Below are 20,520 nucleotides of genomic sequence, written 5' to 3' on the forward strand. Positions count from 1 at the left end.
CAGGCATCACTGCCAAAGACCTCACGGATTAATTAGCCTGTAGGAATAATGGACTGTAACTAGAAATGGAAGCCTCTGTCACCCTACTTCCTTGGTCTTCCCCAGTGACTGTGCATCACAGAAGCCCTGTGTATCTCGTCCCTAACCTCAGCAGTCTGAGGAACTCGAGAGAAGGCAAAAGTGCAAACATATTTAAAAACTAGGTGATAATTAATTTAAAAGGGAGTGTTGGAAAGAAGATGTAAAAAGCAGGATCTGCTTATGGGAACTGTTCGCGGGAGCAGAATTCAGGAAAGAATGACGTCTTCGTCCAAAATAACTCTCTCCACCTATACTGGCTGAGAATTCACAGTTCACTTTTTTATACTATTTAAGGTACTATTGATTTATTTGGGATAATAAATATTTGTGAGAAAAACAGTTCCCTTATAAAAGAACCACACAGAATTTCCTGGGAGGGGCCCAGGGAGAGTGAGAGAATCTCAAGCAGATACCTTGCTGAGTAAAGAGCCTGACAGGGGCTCAGATTCCACCAGGCTGAGATGGTGACCTGAACTGAAACCAAGAGTCAGACGCTCAACCAACGGAGCCACCCAGCTGCCCCTTAAGTGTGCTTTTAACATTAAATTGTCACTCTACCTAAAAACAAATAAATGAATAAAAAATAAATGGGGCGGCGCCTGGGTGGCTCAGTGGGTTAAAGCCTCTGCCTTTGGCTCAGGTCATGATCCGGGGGTTCTGGGATCAAGCCCCGCATCAGGCTCTCTGCTCAGTGAGGAGCCTGCTTCCCACCACACCCTGCCTGCCTTTCTGCCTACTTGTGATCTCTGTCTGTCAAATAAATAAATAAAATCTTAAAAAAAAAAAAAAAAGTCACTCTACCTTCTTTCCCTAAGTGCTCCCAAAGTCTTGGCCCATCATGTTTCCCACGTAAAGTATTCTAAGGACTGGCATGGAGGTACCATCATTCCATCTACCTTCACACATGCAATCCCATCTTGCTATTTCCACAAATGAACTAACTGAGCTACTCCAGGATATGCTCCTTTGTCCAGGTGACAGGCAAGACTGCAAGGCACACAGAACATGAAAAATGTCATTCTTTTAGCTAAAATATACTCTTTTATAGGCAACTTGTAGTTTTATATTCTGGGCTCAATAGCATACTTTGAACCTACAATAATCATTCAAACAGTAAGAACCAGCCTTTAAGCCACATGGGATAACACAGTGTTCTTGAGAAGCAAAGACTGGCAGGAAAAAACTCCAGGAAGAATAAATCTCTGTCGTGACTGAAAAGGAACCTGGAATATCAAATTACTTCCCTTCAAAAGCACCTAGAGAACTGAAGTTCACATTTGGGTGAGTGGAGAGGGAAGAGTGACAGGTCACAGGACACTTGGGAGTAAGAAAGGGCTGGCTGAGTGCCAGGGTGCAGGACAGCCTGAAGGCTCTGGGTAAACACAGTCTGAGGAACAAAGAGGCAGGAGTAAGGTGCAGAAAGGTGAATGATTCTAGAGGGAAACTTTACTGATGGAGGAAATCCTTTGTATGGCCAGCCTCACAACACTGGAACTAGGAGAAAGTCTAACTGAATATCTTTACCCCCATAATTGTATCGTATGATTAATTGTGTTAAAGCATTATTTTTCTACAAGACGTTCCAAGTTGTTAATTAGTCCATTTACTTACAGATGTTTCTAAAACAAACTATTTGCTATTTGAGGTCCATCTGCATACAAAAACTTATATTTAAAAAGTACAATGTAGCAAAATGATTCACTTTTCACAATAACATAAGATACCTCTTAATTATTTTCACCTTGGCTGCAGATAAAAATTACTTGGGGATTAAAAAAAACCACATTTAGGGGCTCCTGGGTGGCTCAGTCAGTTGAGTGTCCGACTCCTATTCTCTGCTCATGTCTTGATCCCAGAGTCATGAGTTCACGCCCTGTATTGGGCTCCACACTGGGCATGGAGCCTACTTAAAATAGTAATAAAAAAATATATAGCATGATAAAACTAAAGTGTTAGATCTTCATTTAAAAGAGGCCTATTGGAAGCCTTCGAAAATTAATATAATATTTAAAAATAAAACTACCCCATCGAACTTTATGACTTTTTAAGATCTTTTGCTCACATTTTACCTACAGAATTTGGAACTGTGGTTTAAAAACAAAGGAATCAGTCTATATTTAATCTGATAGCCAAGACACACCTGTCAGAATGCCTAATATCAACAACACAAGAAACAAATGTTGGTGAGGACATAGGCAAAGAGAAACCCTCTTGCACTATAGGTGATAATGGAAACTGGTACAACCACTCTGGAAACACTATGGAGGTTCCTTAGAAAGTTAAAAATAGAACTACCCTGTGATCCAGCAATTGCACTACTAGGTATTTACCCACAGAATACAAAAACACTAAGTCTAGAGGAGACATGCACTTTGATGTTTACAGCAACATTATCTACAATAGCTAAATTATGGAAACAGTCCACGTGTCTATCAATTGATGAATGGATAAAGATCTGGTATATACATATACAATGGAGTATTACTCAGCCATCAAAAAGAACGACACCTTGCCATTTGCAATGACATGGATGGAGCGAGACAGTATTATGCTACGTGAAATCAGTCAGTCAAAGACAAACACCATATACTTTCACTCATATGTGGAATTCAAGAAATAAAACAAATCAGCAAGGGGGAAAAAAAAGAGAGAGGCAAGCCAAGAAACAGACTTTGAGAGAACAAACTGAGGGTTGCTGGAGGGATGGTGGGTGGCGGGATGGGTGATATAGGTGATGGGGATAAAGGAGGGCACTTGTGATGAGCACTGAGTGTTGTATGTAAGATTTGAATCACTATATTGTACACCTGAAACTACTACTACAGTGCATATTAACTGAAATTTAAATAAAAAATTTTAAAAAAATAAGATACCTATTGGAAATCTTTTTAAGTTAATACAATACTTTAAAATAAAACAATTCAACTCAATATACTTTTGTGACTTTTCAAGATCTTTTGAAGACTGTTTTCTCATTTGACCTGGAGTTTGGATATGTGGTTTAAAAAAAAAATCAGTATATTCTGATAGCCAAGAGACAGATAAAATTTCATATATTTGTATAACATAATTTTGGGGGTAATTTTTAAAAGAATCTCATATTCTTACATTTCTATTATATTTCTGAATATCTGTCAGCTTTTTTTATTTTTTAAAGATTTATAGGTTTATTTGAGAGAGAGAGAGAGTAAGCTGTCTCCCCTCAGTGAGGGTGGTGGCAGTCAAGTGTTTTGGTTGCTGTAGCCTTTCTGATTTTCAGCTGTTCCATCACTGGGGATTGGGGTGGAGGTGGCTAGGCCTCCCTCCAATTTACTCCTTAACAACATTTCCTTTAATGGAAACAACTGTTTCTGTCCCTGTTTTCAAAAATCTATTTCCATTGGCACCACAATTGGTCAAATTCTTCTTAGATAATAGCAAAAGCCCAAGTTAGCCTATTAGGTTTAAATGTTACTATGAGAATTTTTTTTTTCTTTGTGTATGTTTTCCAAAGCATTTGCATTGGAAGCTAGAAAAGGACCAGATAGCTGTGCTTGGCCAGCTATATCTTAGTGTGAAAATTGGAGGCATGCTTTTGTTGACTTCATAAAGGTCAAGAAGTACTGTAATTCACATTCTAAAATTTTAGAAGGAACTATGCTAGACATTCACTTAACACACCCCCCGATTATATAACCTTACTTAAATTTAACACTTGTTTTCTAAAGTGAGTTCATTGTAACGGCCATGAGATGATTATGAAGAAATTGGTTTTAGAAAATGTAAGGAAGTGTCTAAGTCACTTAATTATAATAGCATCAATTACTTTAGCAGTGAAAATACATACTGGCATGTAGTTAACATATAATAAGTAAACGTGGCATATCAAAAATCAGGTTTATAATTGTCTCCCATCCAAGTACTAACCAGGCCCGACCCTGCTTAGCTTCCGAGATCAGAGGAGATCGGGTGTGTTCAGGGTGGTATGGCCGTAGACTCAGGTTTATAATTGTAAGTAGATTTATTTCATTAAAGGATAATGAACTGTCCCAAGTGATTTTATTTAACTGTCCTAAGTGAAAATTGTGATTTTTATTTATCGGTACTTGATTTACAAACCAAATAACCCAAGACAAGATGGACATGCATGTATTCACTGATGTCAATTAAAATTAACTTTTAGGGGCGCCTGGGTGGCTCAGTGGGTTAGGGCCTCTGCCTTTGGCTCGGGTCATGATCCCAGCATCCTGGGATCGAGCCCCACATCGGGTTCTCTGCTCAGCGGGGAGCCTGCTTCCTCCTCTCTTTCTGCCTGCCTCTCTGCTTACTTGTGGTCTCTGTCTGTCAAGTAAATAAATAAAATCTTTAAAAATAAATAAATAAATAAATAAATAAAATAAAAAATAAAATTAACTTTTAAAATGATTGTCAGAGATCTAAAAAATGATATCTATTACTACTTTTAACCCATCTTCTATGTAGACACATTTTAAGAGCCCATGTTAATGATAAAATAAGTCTTATTTGATATCGCAGTATATTTCAACCAGAAATATGCCACTCACAAAGTCTATTTGGGAATCTGGGTAAAGATGATAAACTGAATATACACATTTAATTGTATCCTTACCACAAATCTCATTAAAACAACAGTAAAAGTGATTTTTTAAAAGAAACTGAGTCCAGAAAATATAGAAGAGAAGACAAGGTTGAAATTTTTGGAGCTAGGAAGGAAGCGGATGAGTAGCAACAGACTTAGGGGGCCTGAAAAAACTGAATATTAAGCTGAGAGTGGGAAAAATTGAGAAGCAATTCAACTTGACACTGCAGAGCTCCAGAAAGGCTCAAGAAATGGTGACATAATTCTTGGCTACTAGGGCAAAAGACAGGAAGAATGGCTGTTAAGTCTGCCTAAGGAGCAGGCAGGCCCCCAGATGCCCTTCCACTCTAGTGGTTTGGTGATGTGCCTCCTTCCTCCCAGAAGAACCTTGTGGCTGATTCTCTGGGAAGCGTGAGTCAGAGGAGCTCTGGATTTGCAAATCTCTGACACAGTTGAGAGAGGAATTAAGTTACAGTTTATAAATTAATAATTGAGAGCCCCCAACCATTATACTATCAACAGAATGCTAGCAAGTACCTTTCAGAATGGTAGAATCTTCTCTGAAGAATCTGACTTGCATGAGAGAAAATACCAAAAGATACAGACAAATTGACAATTTGCCAAGGAAACAGTTTTTATGGTTTGGACTGTGTCTCCCTCAGATATGTTGACCTCTGTTATGGACTGAACTGTGATTGCCCCAAATTCATATGTTAAAGTCATAAGCCCCAAGGTGACTGTATTTGGAAATGGGGCCTTAATGGAGGTTATTAAGATTAAATGAAGTCATAAGGGGGCCCTAATTTGATAGAACTCATGTCCTTAAAAGAAAAAGACACTCTTGTGTCTGTCACACCTGCACCTAGAAAAGGCCACATGAGGACACAAGGAGAAGGTGGCTGTCTACAAGCCAGGAAGATGTGTCATCAAAAACCAATCCTGATGGCACCTTAATCTTGGACTTTCAGCTTCCATAACTGTGAGAAAATAAATTTATGTTGTTTAAGGTCCTCGGTGTGTGGTATTTTGTGATGGCAGCCTGATCTAACTAATACAAAGTTGTAACCCCCAGTACCTCAGAATGTGACATCATTTGGAAACAAGGTCACTGCAGATGTTATTAGTTAAGACAAGGTCACACTGGGGTATGGTGGGCCCCGAATCTCATGTGCCTGCTTCCTTGGAAGGAGCAGGGAAGCGACTCTGAGACACAGACACACCGGTAGATGACCATGTGAGGGCAGGCGCAGAGCATGAAGGGCTTTAGCTAGAAGGTAAGGAGCACCAAGGATTGGCAACCACCAGACCCCGGAAACAGACAAAAAAGGATTCTCCTCAACAGGCTTCAGAGGGAGTGTGGCTCTGTCCACATCTTGATTATGTCCTCTGTACCTCCAGAACCATGAGACATAAATTTGTTTGTTTTTAAAGCTATTCAGTTTGTGGTACTTCCTCTCAGGAGCTCTGGGAACAAATACAATTGCCTCATCAGATCACTCTACACTGAAAAGGACATTCAGGCCTCTTCAAGGGCACAGGGTCGCTAGCCAGCTTGTGACTATCATACTCTAACATGAGCAGAGGACCAAGGACTATCCAACATTTGAGAAAAATCAAACATGACAGACAGAGGCTGAAACAAACAAACAGAATTCAAAGGAAAGATTATGCAGGATGTAGACATCTAAAATACCATCATTCACAGATTCAGACAAAAGGGAAGCTATTTTAAACAACATAAGAATAGGACACTAGAGGAAAAGGAACATTCATTGAATGAAAAGCGCTCTTAGAAATTCAACACACAGGAGCAGGAATTAAAGATTAACTAAAGGGTTAGAAAATGAAATTGAGAAACCCATCATAAAATAGAACAAAAAGAAAAATTGACAGAAGACCAGATCAGAAACAAAAGATCAGAAAACTGCCTCTTAAACAGCCTTCTGGTAAGTAAATATGAGCATGTGGCTTGACAAAACTAATTTTCAAAAAATTCCACTTAATCAGAGGTTAACCTTTGTACTTCCTAAAAGAAAACCCTTGAATCAAGTGAGTATTTTTAATCCAAAATATGAAAAGATGGGGCACCTGGGTGGCTCAGTCAGTAAATGATCCCAGGGTCATGATCTCAGGGTCCTGGTATCAAGCCCCACATCAGGCTCCCTGCTCAGTGGGGAGTCTGCTTCTCCTTCTCCCTCTCCCTGACCCTCTCCATGCTCATGCGGTCTCTCTCTCTCTCTCAAATAAATAAATAAATAAATAAATAAGATCTTTAAACAAAAATATGAAAAGATACCTGGGGAATACTTCCTGACAATATAAAAATGTATACTTCATTGTATTTTTTCCTCTTCTATACCACCCTAAAACTAGCAGACAGCTTCACATTTTACCAGTTGAAAATAACTGTTAAGCTGGTATGAGGCATATTTGTTCATTTTCATATCACCCAAGTATCCAGGAAAAATTAGGTCACTTTCAAAACCAAGTCAATAGGGTTTTAGAGGGCTATTTCTAAGCCTTTTAAAAGAGTAGTCTCCCAGAGTTTTCACTGTTCTTTGTTCTTGCTCAGAGTAAGTCTCGGGACCAAATGTCTGATTTTGATTTTTTAAGTGCTGTCAGCCAATCTTTTCATTGCCACGTTCTCCAACATTCTTAGAATAAGAACACGGTTTCCTAGAAAAGCTACAGCAATTACACACGACTTGGAAGTAAACACTCTATTTTCAAGTCACGAGATGGTATAAGCCTAAAAAAATTTGCAAAACCATACTAATTCTTCAGTAAGTTTACATTTCAATTACTGCAAGGCTGAAAGACTTTAAGTAGGCCATATCAGCCACACTATACAGGAAATTATATCCTAGGAAAGCTCTGTTTTAAAAATAGGCAAAGGAAGAAAGGAAGGTTGCCAAAATACACAGCACTTTCCATTTGTTTTGATTTGAGTACAGCATCTGTTTTATCAGGTGCAATCTACTATTTGCAGGCTTAAGGGGAATGGTAGTAGTTAGGGTGGAAAGAAGTAAATTAATCTAAAATGTTTGCTTTCTGAAAACAATTTTGAAGTAGATATCAGTGGAATTTAGGTAAGAACCAAATACCACAAAGAAACTGAGCTTTGGGGTAAGTCAGAATGGACTATATACTCCTTAATCCAGCAAAATCAAAGCTGAGAAACCAGACCAATCCATTTAAGAAATGTACGCTTTTCAACTCTACTTCCTTTCCTTATTCTTTCTTTCTTTCTTTTTTATATTTTATTTATTCATTTGAGTGAGAGAGAGCATGAGTGGGGGGAGAGACAGAGGCAGAGGGTGAGGCAGACTCCCCGCTGAGCCGGAAGCCCAACATGGGGCTTGATCCCAAGACCTGGAGATCATGATCTGAGCCAAAGGCAAAAGCTCAGCCGTCAGAGCCACCCAGGTGCCTCTTTCCTTTTCTTATTCTGAATATTCATTTACTCATTCATTCAAAAAAATACTGAGTACCTACTATAAATACCACGTCCTGTTTTAGGTAGGGAATGCAGCAGTTAACAAAACAGCAAAACTCTGTGGAGCTGTCTCTTGGGGGAGGGGGACAAACACACATGCAAACAAATAATACAATATCAGATAATATGAAAGCCTATTAAAAATATAACAGGGAAATCTGAAGAAGGTTAACTTTGCTAAGAAACTACCATATGCAAAACAAAGCAAATGTGGATGGGATCAGTACACAGGAAAACAATAAGAACAGAGTTTTAGTAAATAAAACTGTTAGACCAGAGTTTAAGTTTAGGCGAGACTCAGCAAGAAAATAATATTCAAACATTTCGTCAAAAGTAAATTTAGAATGGAAATACTTAAAGAACTGCCAATACTTTCAAAACCCAATTTCACCTTTAACAGTTTTGATCACAGTTGATTTAGATGCTTATGAGTTCTGTCCTAGTACTGGCTGGTTAAGCAGCCTCAGTGCCCTTCTTAAAAAAAAAATGCCCTTATTTTTATGGCCCTGGCAGGCCTACATTGGAAGAAGGTCCACTGGCTGGCTGTGAAAATTGTTCCTACTTTTCCCTGAAGCTAGAATCCTCATTTACTTTTCTAAAGGTAGCATGGTAGCAGAGAAAGAATAAAACATTATGAATAAGATATCCAATCCGATACCATTCCTGCCTTAAAGATCTATGTGACCCTGGCCAACTTAATTTACTTCTCGGAAACTAATACCGAAATATTTCCCCACCTACTTTACTTATTGATTTAGAATTGTTGTGAGGATCAGTGAGATATAGTACACAGGATAATGTCTCCTTCCCCCAAAGGCGTCCAAGTCCTAATTCCTAAAACCTATGAATATGTTAGGTTATATGGTAAAAGAGAAGTCGGGTTGTAAATGGAATTCAGGCTGACAACCAGGTGACCCTAAGATGGGGAGAGGATCTTGGTTTATTCAGGTGGACCCAATGTAATCACAAGCACCCTTATAAGTGGAAGAGGGAGGCAGAAGAGAGAACCAAAGGGATGGAAACATGAGAAGTCTCAGCTCAATGTTTCTGGCTTTGAAGATGATGACTAGAACCCTAAGTCAAGGATGCACATAGGCTGTCGAAGCTAGAAAAGTTAAGGAACAGATTTTTCCTTATAGCCTTCAGAAAGAGGACAGCCCTGTAGATTTATTTTGGATTTCTGATCTCCTCGACAGTAAGAGAATACATTTGGGTTGGTTTAAGCCAGTAAGTACATGGCAATTTGTTACAGTAGCAGTTAGAAACAATAATGTATAAACGTACTTTGAAACTGGTAGGAAACTAAATAAATGCAAATGTTCTCATGTGACATCTCCTCTTGGCATCTCCGCTTGGTCTCACTAGCAGCCCTGATGGCAGACAACCTGGTCGCCGGGTCTTCCGAGTTGTATCGTATTTCCCAGTTAAAGGTAAATGCTCTGCCTTTCCTTTTCTGATGCCTGGCCATTTTTGTTTTTAGCTTTCATTTTGTTTATGGAGAGGTGATTACCATGTAACTATCAAACCAACTGCCTTTCTACCTGCCTAGTTCCTCTTCAACTACTCCTTATTCTGATGTTCCCAAGAGCACATTAAGAGAACTTTTCGGAGTCACAATATCACAGCAAAATTACATACAGATAGTTTCTACTCGGTTAATAAGGAGTTATTCTCTGAAAACTACAAGACAATATGTGAAATATATACCCAACTACACACATGTATGCATACATATGTACATATATCAACATATATCCTGTTTTATAGTTTTTCCATCAGTTTGAGTAAGAATGTTACTGGATTCTCTTCTATAGGTTATCTTTAACTTCTGAGACAATTAAAACTGCAGGGTTAGACCATTCTTATTAATCCCAAATTTATAGACAAATACAGTGATAAAAATTTGAGTATTAAGGAATTAGAACACACAAACCCATGTTTTTAAGTCTCTAAAAATTAACACGAACGAAGTTAAACAGATGCATAGTAAAAAACAGATAAATATTTTATAATGGTTCTTAGGTCAGTCGCTAAATAACACCATTTTTTTTGCTCTTTTAGCATGAACTTACACATGACAGGCCTATTTCTTTTTCCCCCACATTATTACACTTTCATATTCCTTACCATTATCCCCTTTTAATTTTAGGGCATGGCATTTGTGTGCCCACTGGTAATATCTTCGTATTACTACAGCATCTCATTTAAACTTCATTTTCAATTTGTACTTAATTCTTTTCCCAAAAAATCACCCAGATTTAGGGGGAAGATAGGAGAATACCATAGCATACCAGTCTGCATATCCTGGGTTTAAAATGCTTTACAGGTGAAATAGGTGCAAAGTTGAGAAACTTCACCCTGTATTTCAACTGAAGTTAATGGGATTCAGGAAAAAAGTCCTTTAATAACAGTATGACAAACATTTCAAATAAGAAGGAATGTTATCAGCTAGTACAGTTGACCCCTGAACAACACAGGTTTGGACCATGCAGGTCCACTTACTCAAATTCTTTTTCAATAAATCTAGCACAGTCCTATAAATGTATTTTCTGTTCCCTATGATTTTTCTTAACCTCTTTTCTCTAGCTTGCTTTTTTTTTTTTAAAAGAGCGGGCCAGAGAATCCTAAGCAGGCTCCATGACCCTGAGATCACTACCTGAGCTGAAATCAAGAGTCTGAAGCCAAGCCAACTGAATCACCCAGATGCCCCTCTCCAGTTTACTTTTAATAAGTACTTAACATACCTGTGTTAGCTGCCTGTCTACCTTATGGGTAAGGCTTCTTCAGTAGGCAATTGTTCAACAGTAGGCAATTAATAGCTAAGTTTTGGGAGTTAAAAAAATTATATTCAGACTTCCCACTGTGGGGGAACCCCTGTGTTGTTAAAGCATCAACTGTAGAGTCTGATTTAAGAAGAAAAAGGACTGCAGTTGTCAGTAGTGATGAGGTATTTGTGTATTTAAATCAATTAAAAAGTGACATAACAGCTATGAAAAAAGGAAAAAAGTTTGGGGTGAGAAAGAATTATGTTCTCAGTCTACCTATAAATTCACAGGCTAAAAAACAGTCCACCCAACTTCTTAACCTGGAACTTACACAAAAAGAATAAGAGATCCCATTACCCACCTGGAAATCCTACACTTACTTAAATGCCAACTGACAGTGAACTTATTTTTGAAACTCCACTTTAGAATTGTATTCAAAATCAGTTTATGAAGTTAATGAAGTTAGTCTTTTAATTTATGTAACATTTTTATCCAAAAACATTATCCCAGCTATTTCTAAAATAATGATTTTTCTATCTTGTATATCATAGACTCATTAAGCTAAACTTAATCACTCATAAATCTATACTTACATATTCTTTCACGTTTTTTGTTTTCACAGCTTTGTAGGAATAATATGCAGGATAAAGCATTCCAAACACCAACCTAAAAGTAAAAAGTAGAAGACTAATCAAATACAATAATGCTTTTAACTGCTTATAAAAACTTTACCTAATAAGAAGAAAAGTAGAAACTACATGGGAAACATACAATGGTGTAAATTTGTTAAATGCAAATTTGTGCACAAACTAAATCCACTCAGAAAGCAAAAGTAAAAATACTCTTTTTTTTTTTTTTTTTTAAATGAAGAGGATTTCAATATTCTAGGTATGGTATGGGAAAATTTAATATTTTCAAAATTATCATTTAAAAAAACGTTCTCATTGTACACCTGAAATTAATAACACATTATACTTGAATTTAAAAATAAAACCTTTGTCATCACAAAAAAGTCTATGGTTCCTTGAACATTTGGAAAATGCAGAAAATCACCAAAAATAAAAATCGTCCTAACCCTACCAGAGAGAACAGCAGGCAACATTTTATTATATGCAAATTCTACTTTTTGTCCACATGTAATATTCCCAAACCTAAATCTAACACATGTTATATGCAACATGTTGTGTGTCACACATAACTTGTAATATAAAAGTGGTCCTTCACTCTATTTTAAGAAGTACTGGCTTCTAATTATAATGATGGTACTGTCAATACGTGATATATTACAACATGCATTAAAATATTCTCTTTAAACATTTATAAAATGCTTAAATCATTAACAGGATTTAATTTAACTCCATCTGTTAAGATTACTTTGCCAAATCGCAGATCCAACAGATATGTACAATCACACATACAATGAAAGGACAGACCCAAAAACGGAACAACACATACACAAGGCTTACAATTGGCATTTTCAGGTACTACATCATGGAGTTTTTTGCCCTCAAATATTCTACGTATGTATTCTTAATACCTTCATTACATTCCTCATTGAGATTCTCTTAGTTTTATTTAAATAATCCCATAAAAGAGGCTTTTGGTTGATTCCAGGTTTTTGCGATTGCACATAACATAAAAACAGTTCTCTGTCCATTATACTCATTTCCTCGTTAGGATGTTGCTGCTTCAAAGAGCAGGTACATTTTTACCTCACATCAAAATGCCCTCCAGAGAAGCAGTTCCACTTTTACACTCCTATACATTGCTGATCATTGGCATCATTATTTAAAAAAATGAGAAAATGTGCCAGCTAAGTAGGAGAAAAATAATCTCACAGATGTTTTAATATACATTCCTGAAAACCAGTAAACATGACTTTCTGAAGTGTTTACTGGCTTTTTGATGCACATGGTATATGATATCCTGTTCTATACTCTTCAGAACTATTTAAAATATTCTGGAATAGTTTTAATTTTACAGAGAAGTTGGGAATACACTATAGTTACCATAAGCCCTACATGTTTCCCCTCTTACCTATATCTTGCATTAGTATGGTACATTTGTCACAATTCACAAACCAATATTGCTATGTTATTAACTACTGAAGTCCATATTCTATTCAGATTTCTTTAGTTTTTACCTACCATCCTTTTTCTGACCCCAGATCCCATCCAGGATGGCATATTCTATTTACCTATCCTGTCTCCTTAAGTTCTCCGGTTAAAAAGAAAAAGAAAAGAAAAAAATTCTCAGACTTTCCTTGGGAAATAGTTTGACAGTTTTGAGTACTGGTGGATATTGGAGGAGATCCCTTTACTGGAATTTGTCTCATGTTTTCTCATGATTAAATTGAGGTATCAGTTTTTGGGAGGAGGATCGCTTCTCGGCCTTTTGGCTAAGATCAAGTGTAGTTTTTGGGAGGAAAACCATTTCCTATTGTATCAAGGACATGTATCAGCATGATTTATTACTGCTGTTAACCTTGACCAGCAGGCTGAGGTAGGGTTTATCAGACTTCACTGTAAGGTTACTCCCTACCCCACCCCCAACCATGCTGTGGTTCTTGGGAAGCTGCTATGCACAGGCCATAGTTCAGGAAATGATGTTCAATCTTCTTGAATGGAATAGCTACACGAATTATCTGAATTTTTCAGCATGGGAGAATTACCTCTTCTCAATTTATTTATTCAGTGATTTATCTATATCAATATGGACTCCCTAGTTTATTTTACACTTCGGGTTTTAACACACTAGTACTTCATTCTGCTGCTCAAGGCTTTGAGCACCAAGATCTTTCAGTTTGCTCCTGCGTCCCTCAGACAGACCTATAATTGTGAGGTTTATATGTTTGTTTGTTTTTCTGAACAATATGCTACTTTCTGGCACTGTATGATGCTCCAGACTCATCCAATGTATATCCTGCCTCATTCCTATAATCAGTCATTTCTCCAAGGAGTCTTGGTGCCTTTCACTGGAGGGTGGTATTTAAGACAAAGTTCTGGGTGCTACATTCCTCACTGTTACTGGAGTGTTGTAGATTCTAGGTCCTTCTTTGTCTCTTTGCATATTAAGTAATATCTGTCTAGGTTCTTGTTATCTTCTGAGAGTGTTTTAGTATTGTTGTTTGATACTGTTTTGGTATTATTTACATATTGCTAAAAATCTGTGCTGAACTATGTTTGTTGGGCTGTCATTAAATAGGTACCACAGAGTAGTGCCTGGGTGGCCCAGGGTCCTGGGATCAGGCCCCATATCAGGCTCCCTTCTCAGCAGAGAGCTTGCTTCTCCCTTTCTCCATCTGCTGCTCCCCCTGCTTGTGCTCTCTCTCTGTAAAGTAAATAAATAAAACCTTAAAAACAAAACAAAACAAAAAACCACAGATAGGATGGCTTAAGCAATAGATACTTATTTTCTCATAGTTCTGCAGGCTAGAAGGCCAAGAGCAAGGTGTTGGTGGGTTTGGTTTCTTTTGAGGCCTTTCTCCTTGGATTTGTAATGGTCACTTTCTCACTGTGTCCTCAGATGGTCATCTCTTAGTCTGTGTAACCTCTTTCTTCTAAGAACACTAGTCCCATTGGATTAAGACATCTCAAAGACCTCATTTTAACTTAATCACTTTCTTTAATCTTCTATCTCCAAATACAGTCACATTCTGAGATACTAGGGATTAGGCCTTCATATGAATTTGGGAGACACAATTCAGCCCATAACACCCATATTTACGAAGTTTTACATTAAATAGGTGTTTGCATTTATAGTAAATAAGCTTGTCTTACCCTGAAAATGAGTATCTACATTCCTATATTTTTAGTTCATTTATAGTTTATTTTTTGGTGGGGGAAGGATAGTAAATCCCTAGTGACTTTGCTATTCCTCATAAACATGAGCCCTGGGTTTGAGGCTGATGTCACCAGCTCAAAGGATGCCAAGTCTTCTGCTGGCGATTTTATCTTCATCAACTGGAAGCCACATCATTAACAATCTGCCTTACCTAACACCACCCTGTGAAGCTACTTCAGCAGAAGCCCATCCACAGACACTGGATGTGGCATTTTCTTTAGCCACAGAACCTAGGGATTTAGGATGTGGCACAGGGGCTATCCAGAACAGTGAGTTCTGAGAAAGCAACAAACCTTAAGAACTGAGGGGCCAATCAAAACACAACTTCGAGGTCTATTTACATACTCAAGTTAACTTCATTCTACTTTGTATTTCCCTTTAGAATTTGGATACAATCAATGAATTATCTTCCATAAGCCTTCCAACCCAGCACAACTGCACTTAAATTCAATGTGAGACTCTTCATCACTGTCACTCTTGACTCCTCCTTCCTTTGCTGTAATATCTAACCCAGTCCTTTTGGCTTTTCCCTAGTGAGAGTCCAAGAATCCATCTTCCTATTTTATTTTCAAACCCATGGCCAATGATACATTTAGGCTCATGCCATCTCCTCTGACTTAACAGTATAATTTCCCAACACATGCCTCTGGCTCCAATGTCAAATCAATCTTCCTAATACACCTGCTGCACTGCCTTTGCTTAAAGACTTTAATAGTTGGCCTCCTTACCACCTTGTTGACCAGCCCCTGTGGTTGCTCATCAGAACATAATTTGAAAACCTCTTCCTTATATAAGCCATCTGTTCCAACATGGTTTCCTCAATATGCCTCTTTTCCAGCCCCCTGCTCAGTTAATGTCTTTTTTCTTCAAGATTTACCACTCCTCCATAGACTTCTAAATTGTTTTTGAATTTTAGAATTTGTCAGGATTAATTATTTCACCTTTAGTATATTCTAGGTTATATATGTATTTTTCAATGTAACTGACTTCCAAAACATAATTTTCTCACATATTGTAAGGATTTGGTACTAGTTGTTACTATGCTTATAGGTGGTTTATTTTTTAACCTCTGTATTGAATAGAACCAGTTAAATGAATAAACACAACATCCCCCAATACCTAACTCTTATAAGAGTAGAAAACAATAATACATTTCATTTGGAACATGGGAAAAATTAAATGTCTTAGTAAACAGCGAGAGAATTTTTAAGGACCACCACTATTATAATTTATTGCTGCTCTAATGTGAATATTACTGAGTAATTTATTACTAACATCTGTAATATTTTCTAGGTGTTGTTTTTTTTCTGGTTTATTTTCTTTAATACTGGGTCCTACTCTGGATGTTTGCAACCTGGGAGGTCGGGCATAAAGCCAAACCATGAGCACAGGGTATAAAATCAAGTAGTTTATTTTAAAAGGCCACCTACAAGATAAACTCATGGTTTATAAAGAAAGTGTTTGCTACAAATGAAATTCACCTATAAATTTGAATACTGTTTCAGTTATAGAGGCAGGAAAAAATAGTTACTCATTTCCTCTTAATCTTTTTTCTGCCTAAAGAAGGAAAACTTTGCCAAAATACTCCTGATACCTTTCCCTCCCACTAAGGTAAAGTTTTCTATATTTACACTGGCTCTACTGAAAAATTTGTACTACTTTAAAAAAGAAATTTTATGCAAATGTATAGTAGAGATGGCCCTTGTTTTGTATTTCACATATGAAAAATACTTAATGGCTATTTCCTAGACAGATGTTCAGACATAAATCCATCCTTCACCAAAACTGTCTTAGAGAAGACAGTATTGTTCAAAGATGAGTCTCAGAAGCAACTAGTAAGAGTGCTCTTAGTACTAGAAGTAATAAAGTCGTTAATGCATAAAAATTACCAGTATTCCATTAAAAATTGATTAAAGCTTTTCCTTAAGATTCTCAACACAGCTTATGCTAGAATTTTTAGACAACATTAAAAAAAAAGACAAAAATCACTAGTAATTCCATTACTGAATGAACCATCTTTTTTGTCGAATGCTATTCCATACATTTACATATATTACAGTTTTTATCAAATGTTCTCAAATCTGAACTGCCATTCTCCTGAATGATTTAAAAACCTTAATGCACCAATAAAAATTCAATTCAGTAACAAAATTCACTGAGGGTTAACTGACCTCTAAAGAAGTTACAAAACACTAATTCTAAGGATTTAAACTTTATTATCATTCTTTTAAAAAATGATTATGAAATATGAAAGTCTATAGTATAGAAACAAGAGTATTAATATAATCCCCCTCTACCTATCACCCAGTTTTAAGAATTATTAATATTGATCCTTAACATTTTGGTATGATCTTTTCCAGTTTTTTCTACAATATCTTTAAAAAATACTATTTTAAAACATAAATAACATATTTAAAGACAGTATTTAGGAATATTATTTTGAAAATAATTAAAATATAATTAAAACATAATTAACTGACATCTTAGAGCATATAGACTTTTTTAAAAAATATATTTTATTTATTTATTTGAGAGAGAGACAGCGAGAGAGAGCATGAGGAGAAGGTCAGAGGAGAAGGTCAGAGGAGAAGCAGACTCCTTGTGGAGCTGGGAGCCCAATGCAGGACTGGATCCCGGGACTCCGGAATCTTTACATATCCTTAAAGAACGTCATTTAAAAACTACAGGGGGGACGCCTGGGTGGCTCAGTGGGTTAAGCCACTGCCTTCATGAAGCTCAGGTTATGATCCCAGAGTCCTGGGATTGAGCCCCGCATCAGGCTCCTTGCTTGGCAGGGAACCTGCTTCTCTCTCTGCCTCTGCCTACCTCTCTGCCTGCTTGTGTGCTCTCTCTTTCTCTTCTCTGACAAATAAATAAAATCTTAAAAAAAAAAAAACAAAACTACAGGGTATTATATTCCCTCATATGGATGAAAGTCATTCAAATCCTTTCCTGTGTTTACTATTTTAGTGAATGCTATGGTGAACAATCTTTCTATTGGTTCTAATGAGAGCAATTTTGACATTTATATGATGTAGGATATCAAGTACTTTCCAAATATTGCTGCAGTTAATTCTCACAATAATATCCAGAGATAGGTATGACTTTCATACCTACTTTACAGAAGTGAAGACAGAGGCTGACAGAAGTTAAACTACTGCCACACACCTTGCAAGCTTATTGTCTGGATTCAAAGCATGCACTCTCATTCCAAAATCCACATTTAAAAATCAGTTTTCATTTCCTAATGATATCCTACACATGGAATAACTACTTCAAAGGGTTTGAAATTTCAAGGGTTTTTAAAATATATTACCAAACTGTTCTTTAAAAGAGTAGCATCAATTCATATTCCCTATAGGGAAATACTCATTTAGGGTCTATTTTTAATAGGATTAGAAAAATCAGATAGTGGGCATTTTTTTTTTTTTGACAGAGGAACTGCTTCTGAGATATAGATTAAAACAATCATATTCTCTCCTTAAAAAAAAAAAAACAAAACCCAGGGGCGCCTGGGTGGCTCAGTGGGTTAAAGCCTCTGCCTTTGGCTCAGGTCATGATTCCAGGGTCCTGGGATCAAGCCCCACATCGAGCTCTCTGCTCAGCAGGGAGCCTACTTCCTCCTTTCTCTGACTGCCTCTCGGCCTACTTGTAATCTCTGTCTCAAATAAATAAATAAAATCTTAAAAACAACAACAAAAAACAAAACCCAAAACATTATAGCTGATGATATTAACATTTCTGAACTACTTTAATTTCCCTTAAGACTGTCTTTAGATAATAAATTCCCTCTTTAATAATATAAGAGGGGGCGCCTGGGTGGCTCAGTGGGTTAAAGCCTTTGCCTTTGGCTCAGGTCATGATCCCAGGGTTCTGGGATCGAGCCCCACATCAGGTTCTCTCTTCCATGGGGCTCCTGCTTCCTCCTCTCTCTCTTTCTGCCTGCCTCTCTGCCTACTTGTGATCTCTGTCTGTCAAATAAATAAATAAAGTTTAAAAAAAAAAAAAAGAAAAAAATAATATAAGAGAATTTAAATTGCACTTTGCTAAAAGTAAATGCAACAAATAGCTTGTTGCCAATAATCTAAACTATATGATAGTAATATGATACCAATACATAATAAGACAATGCACCTATAGGAACTACTTGGCAAATTTTCCTTATTCCAGTGCTTTTAGAATCATACTCCCATACAAACAAAAATTAGTAATGATAGAGTTCTAGTAGACCAAAGGACTGAAAACTAAAAACAATGAGACTAGAGATGAACTAAAATGGGTTACCAAATATTAAAATAACAAAATAAACTACAGAATCAAAAATCAGAATGACAAAAGACCGATGGACCAGGCTGTTAGGATGAGTCAGTCATAATTAACATAGATTCTGAATACACTCTCAAAGAGCAATATAAAATACAACACTCCAGGCCCTTCTCAAAGACCATGGGGGTGCAGGGCTGGCTCGGTACAGCGTGGCACTCTTGATCTCAGGGTTCTAAGTTCAAGCTCCACGCTGGATGAAGAGATTACTTAAAAATACAATCTTAGGGAAGCCTGGGTGGCTCAGTGGGTTAAGCCACTGCCTTTGGCTCAGGTCATGATCCCAGGGTCTTGGGATCGAGTTCTACATTGGGCTCATTGTTCGGTGGGGAGCCGGTTTCTCTCGTTTTTTGCCTCTGCCTGCCACTCTCCTGCTTGTGTGTACTCTCTCTCTCTCTCTGGCAAATAAATGCATAAATAAAATCTTAAAAAAAATACAATCTTAAAAAAAAAAGGACTATCAGCCCCACTTGTCTGTAATCTACTTTACACTAGAGACTGTCTGAGACCAGTGAAATTTACACAAGATAGCCTGGTCTAAGGGTGGCAAAGCTGCAGAAGTTTCTCTGCTGTTCTCCATTCCTCCAAACAGATGGCTAGTCATTCGCTGTACTCCCTTCCACTGACCCTGGCCTCAGCATCCTCTTTAGCACAGCCCCTTAAACCCACTCACACCATCTAAGGACAGGAGCTGAGTGGTCTTATTTGCCATCATTTATCATCCTTGTTCTAAATCTTTACTCCTTTAGGTGGTGTCATTCTAAATTTGAATCAAGCTTGACCACCTGGTTATCTCTGAGGAACAATAGGAGGATAACAGTTTAGACTGTTATACCTATATCCTTTAGGGGAAAAGTCATTTCAACTGAGATGCTTTTTAATATCACATTCTTATTTTTTTCTTGATGTATAGGAAACAGCCGTATGAAACCCACGGCTCTAAATACTAGAGGAATAGTGTTCAGGGCATTGTCTACTAGTATCCCTATGTGTGAATTTTCATGTATGAGGTCTTCTTTGGAACTCTGTACAATGCAATGTTTAGCTTAACAGTCTTTTGTTGCTCATAAATTTAACATAGGTAACTAACTTAAAGAACATACGAATGCAAATGCAAAGTTAAGTCTTTTCCATTTTGACACACTCTAGTTCCCCAAAGATAGGCATGGAAATAAAATCTTGAGTATTCTATGGTAAAATAATTTAAATATATAAAACATTAAAAGCCGACCATTAATATTCAAACTCCTCATTTTCTAGTTATCTTACTACATTTTAAGTGGTCTTGGAAGTTAACTTCATCTACTCTGTGTGTATGATGGAAATGTTCCCTATGGCAGGTCCTCTTCCAGCTCCACAGTCCAAGACCTCATATTGGTAGCTTGAAATAGGCCATTATTGTAGGCAAAATTTATATCCGGGAAATTTGCAAA

At 37.2% G+C, this 20,520-nt stretch overlaps 1 protein-coding gene and 1 pseudogene across 2 annotated transcripts in view; one reads left to right on the plus strand and one right to left on the minus strand.

The window, feature by feature from the left end:
* The window catches only part of REEP3 (receptor accessory protein 3), a 96,374-nt gene that overhangs the window by 38,294 nt on the left and 37,560 nt on the right, over positions 1 to 20,520 (minus strand). For both annotated transcript variants that reach the window (XM_059170138.1, XM_059170139.1), the window contains exon 2: positions 11,515 to 11,587. In XM_059170138.1, the coding sequence (XP_059026121.1) occupies positions 11,515 to 11,587 (73 nt within the window). The remainder of the gene's footprint in view (positions 1 to 11,514; positions 11,588 to 20,520) is intronic.
* LOC131830852 (U2 spliceosomal RNA) lies at positions 13,300 to 13,468 on the plus strand (annotated as a pseudogene).

This window comes from Mustela lutreola, chromosome 4 (assembly GCF_030435805.1).
Source record: "Mustela lutreola isolate mMusLut2 chromosome 4, mMusLut2.pri, whole genome shotgun sequence".
Classification (NCBI taxonomy): domain Eukaryota; kingdom Metazoa; phylum Chordata; class Mammalia; order Carnivora; family Mustelidae; genus Mustela; species Mustela lutreola.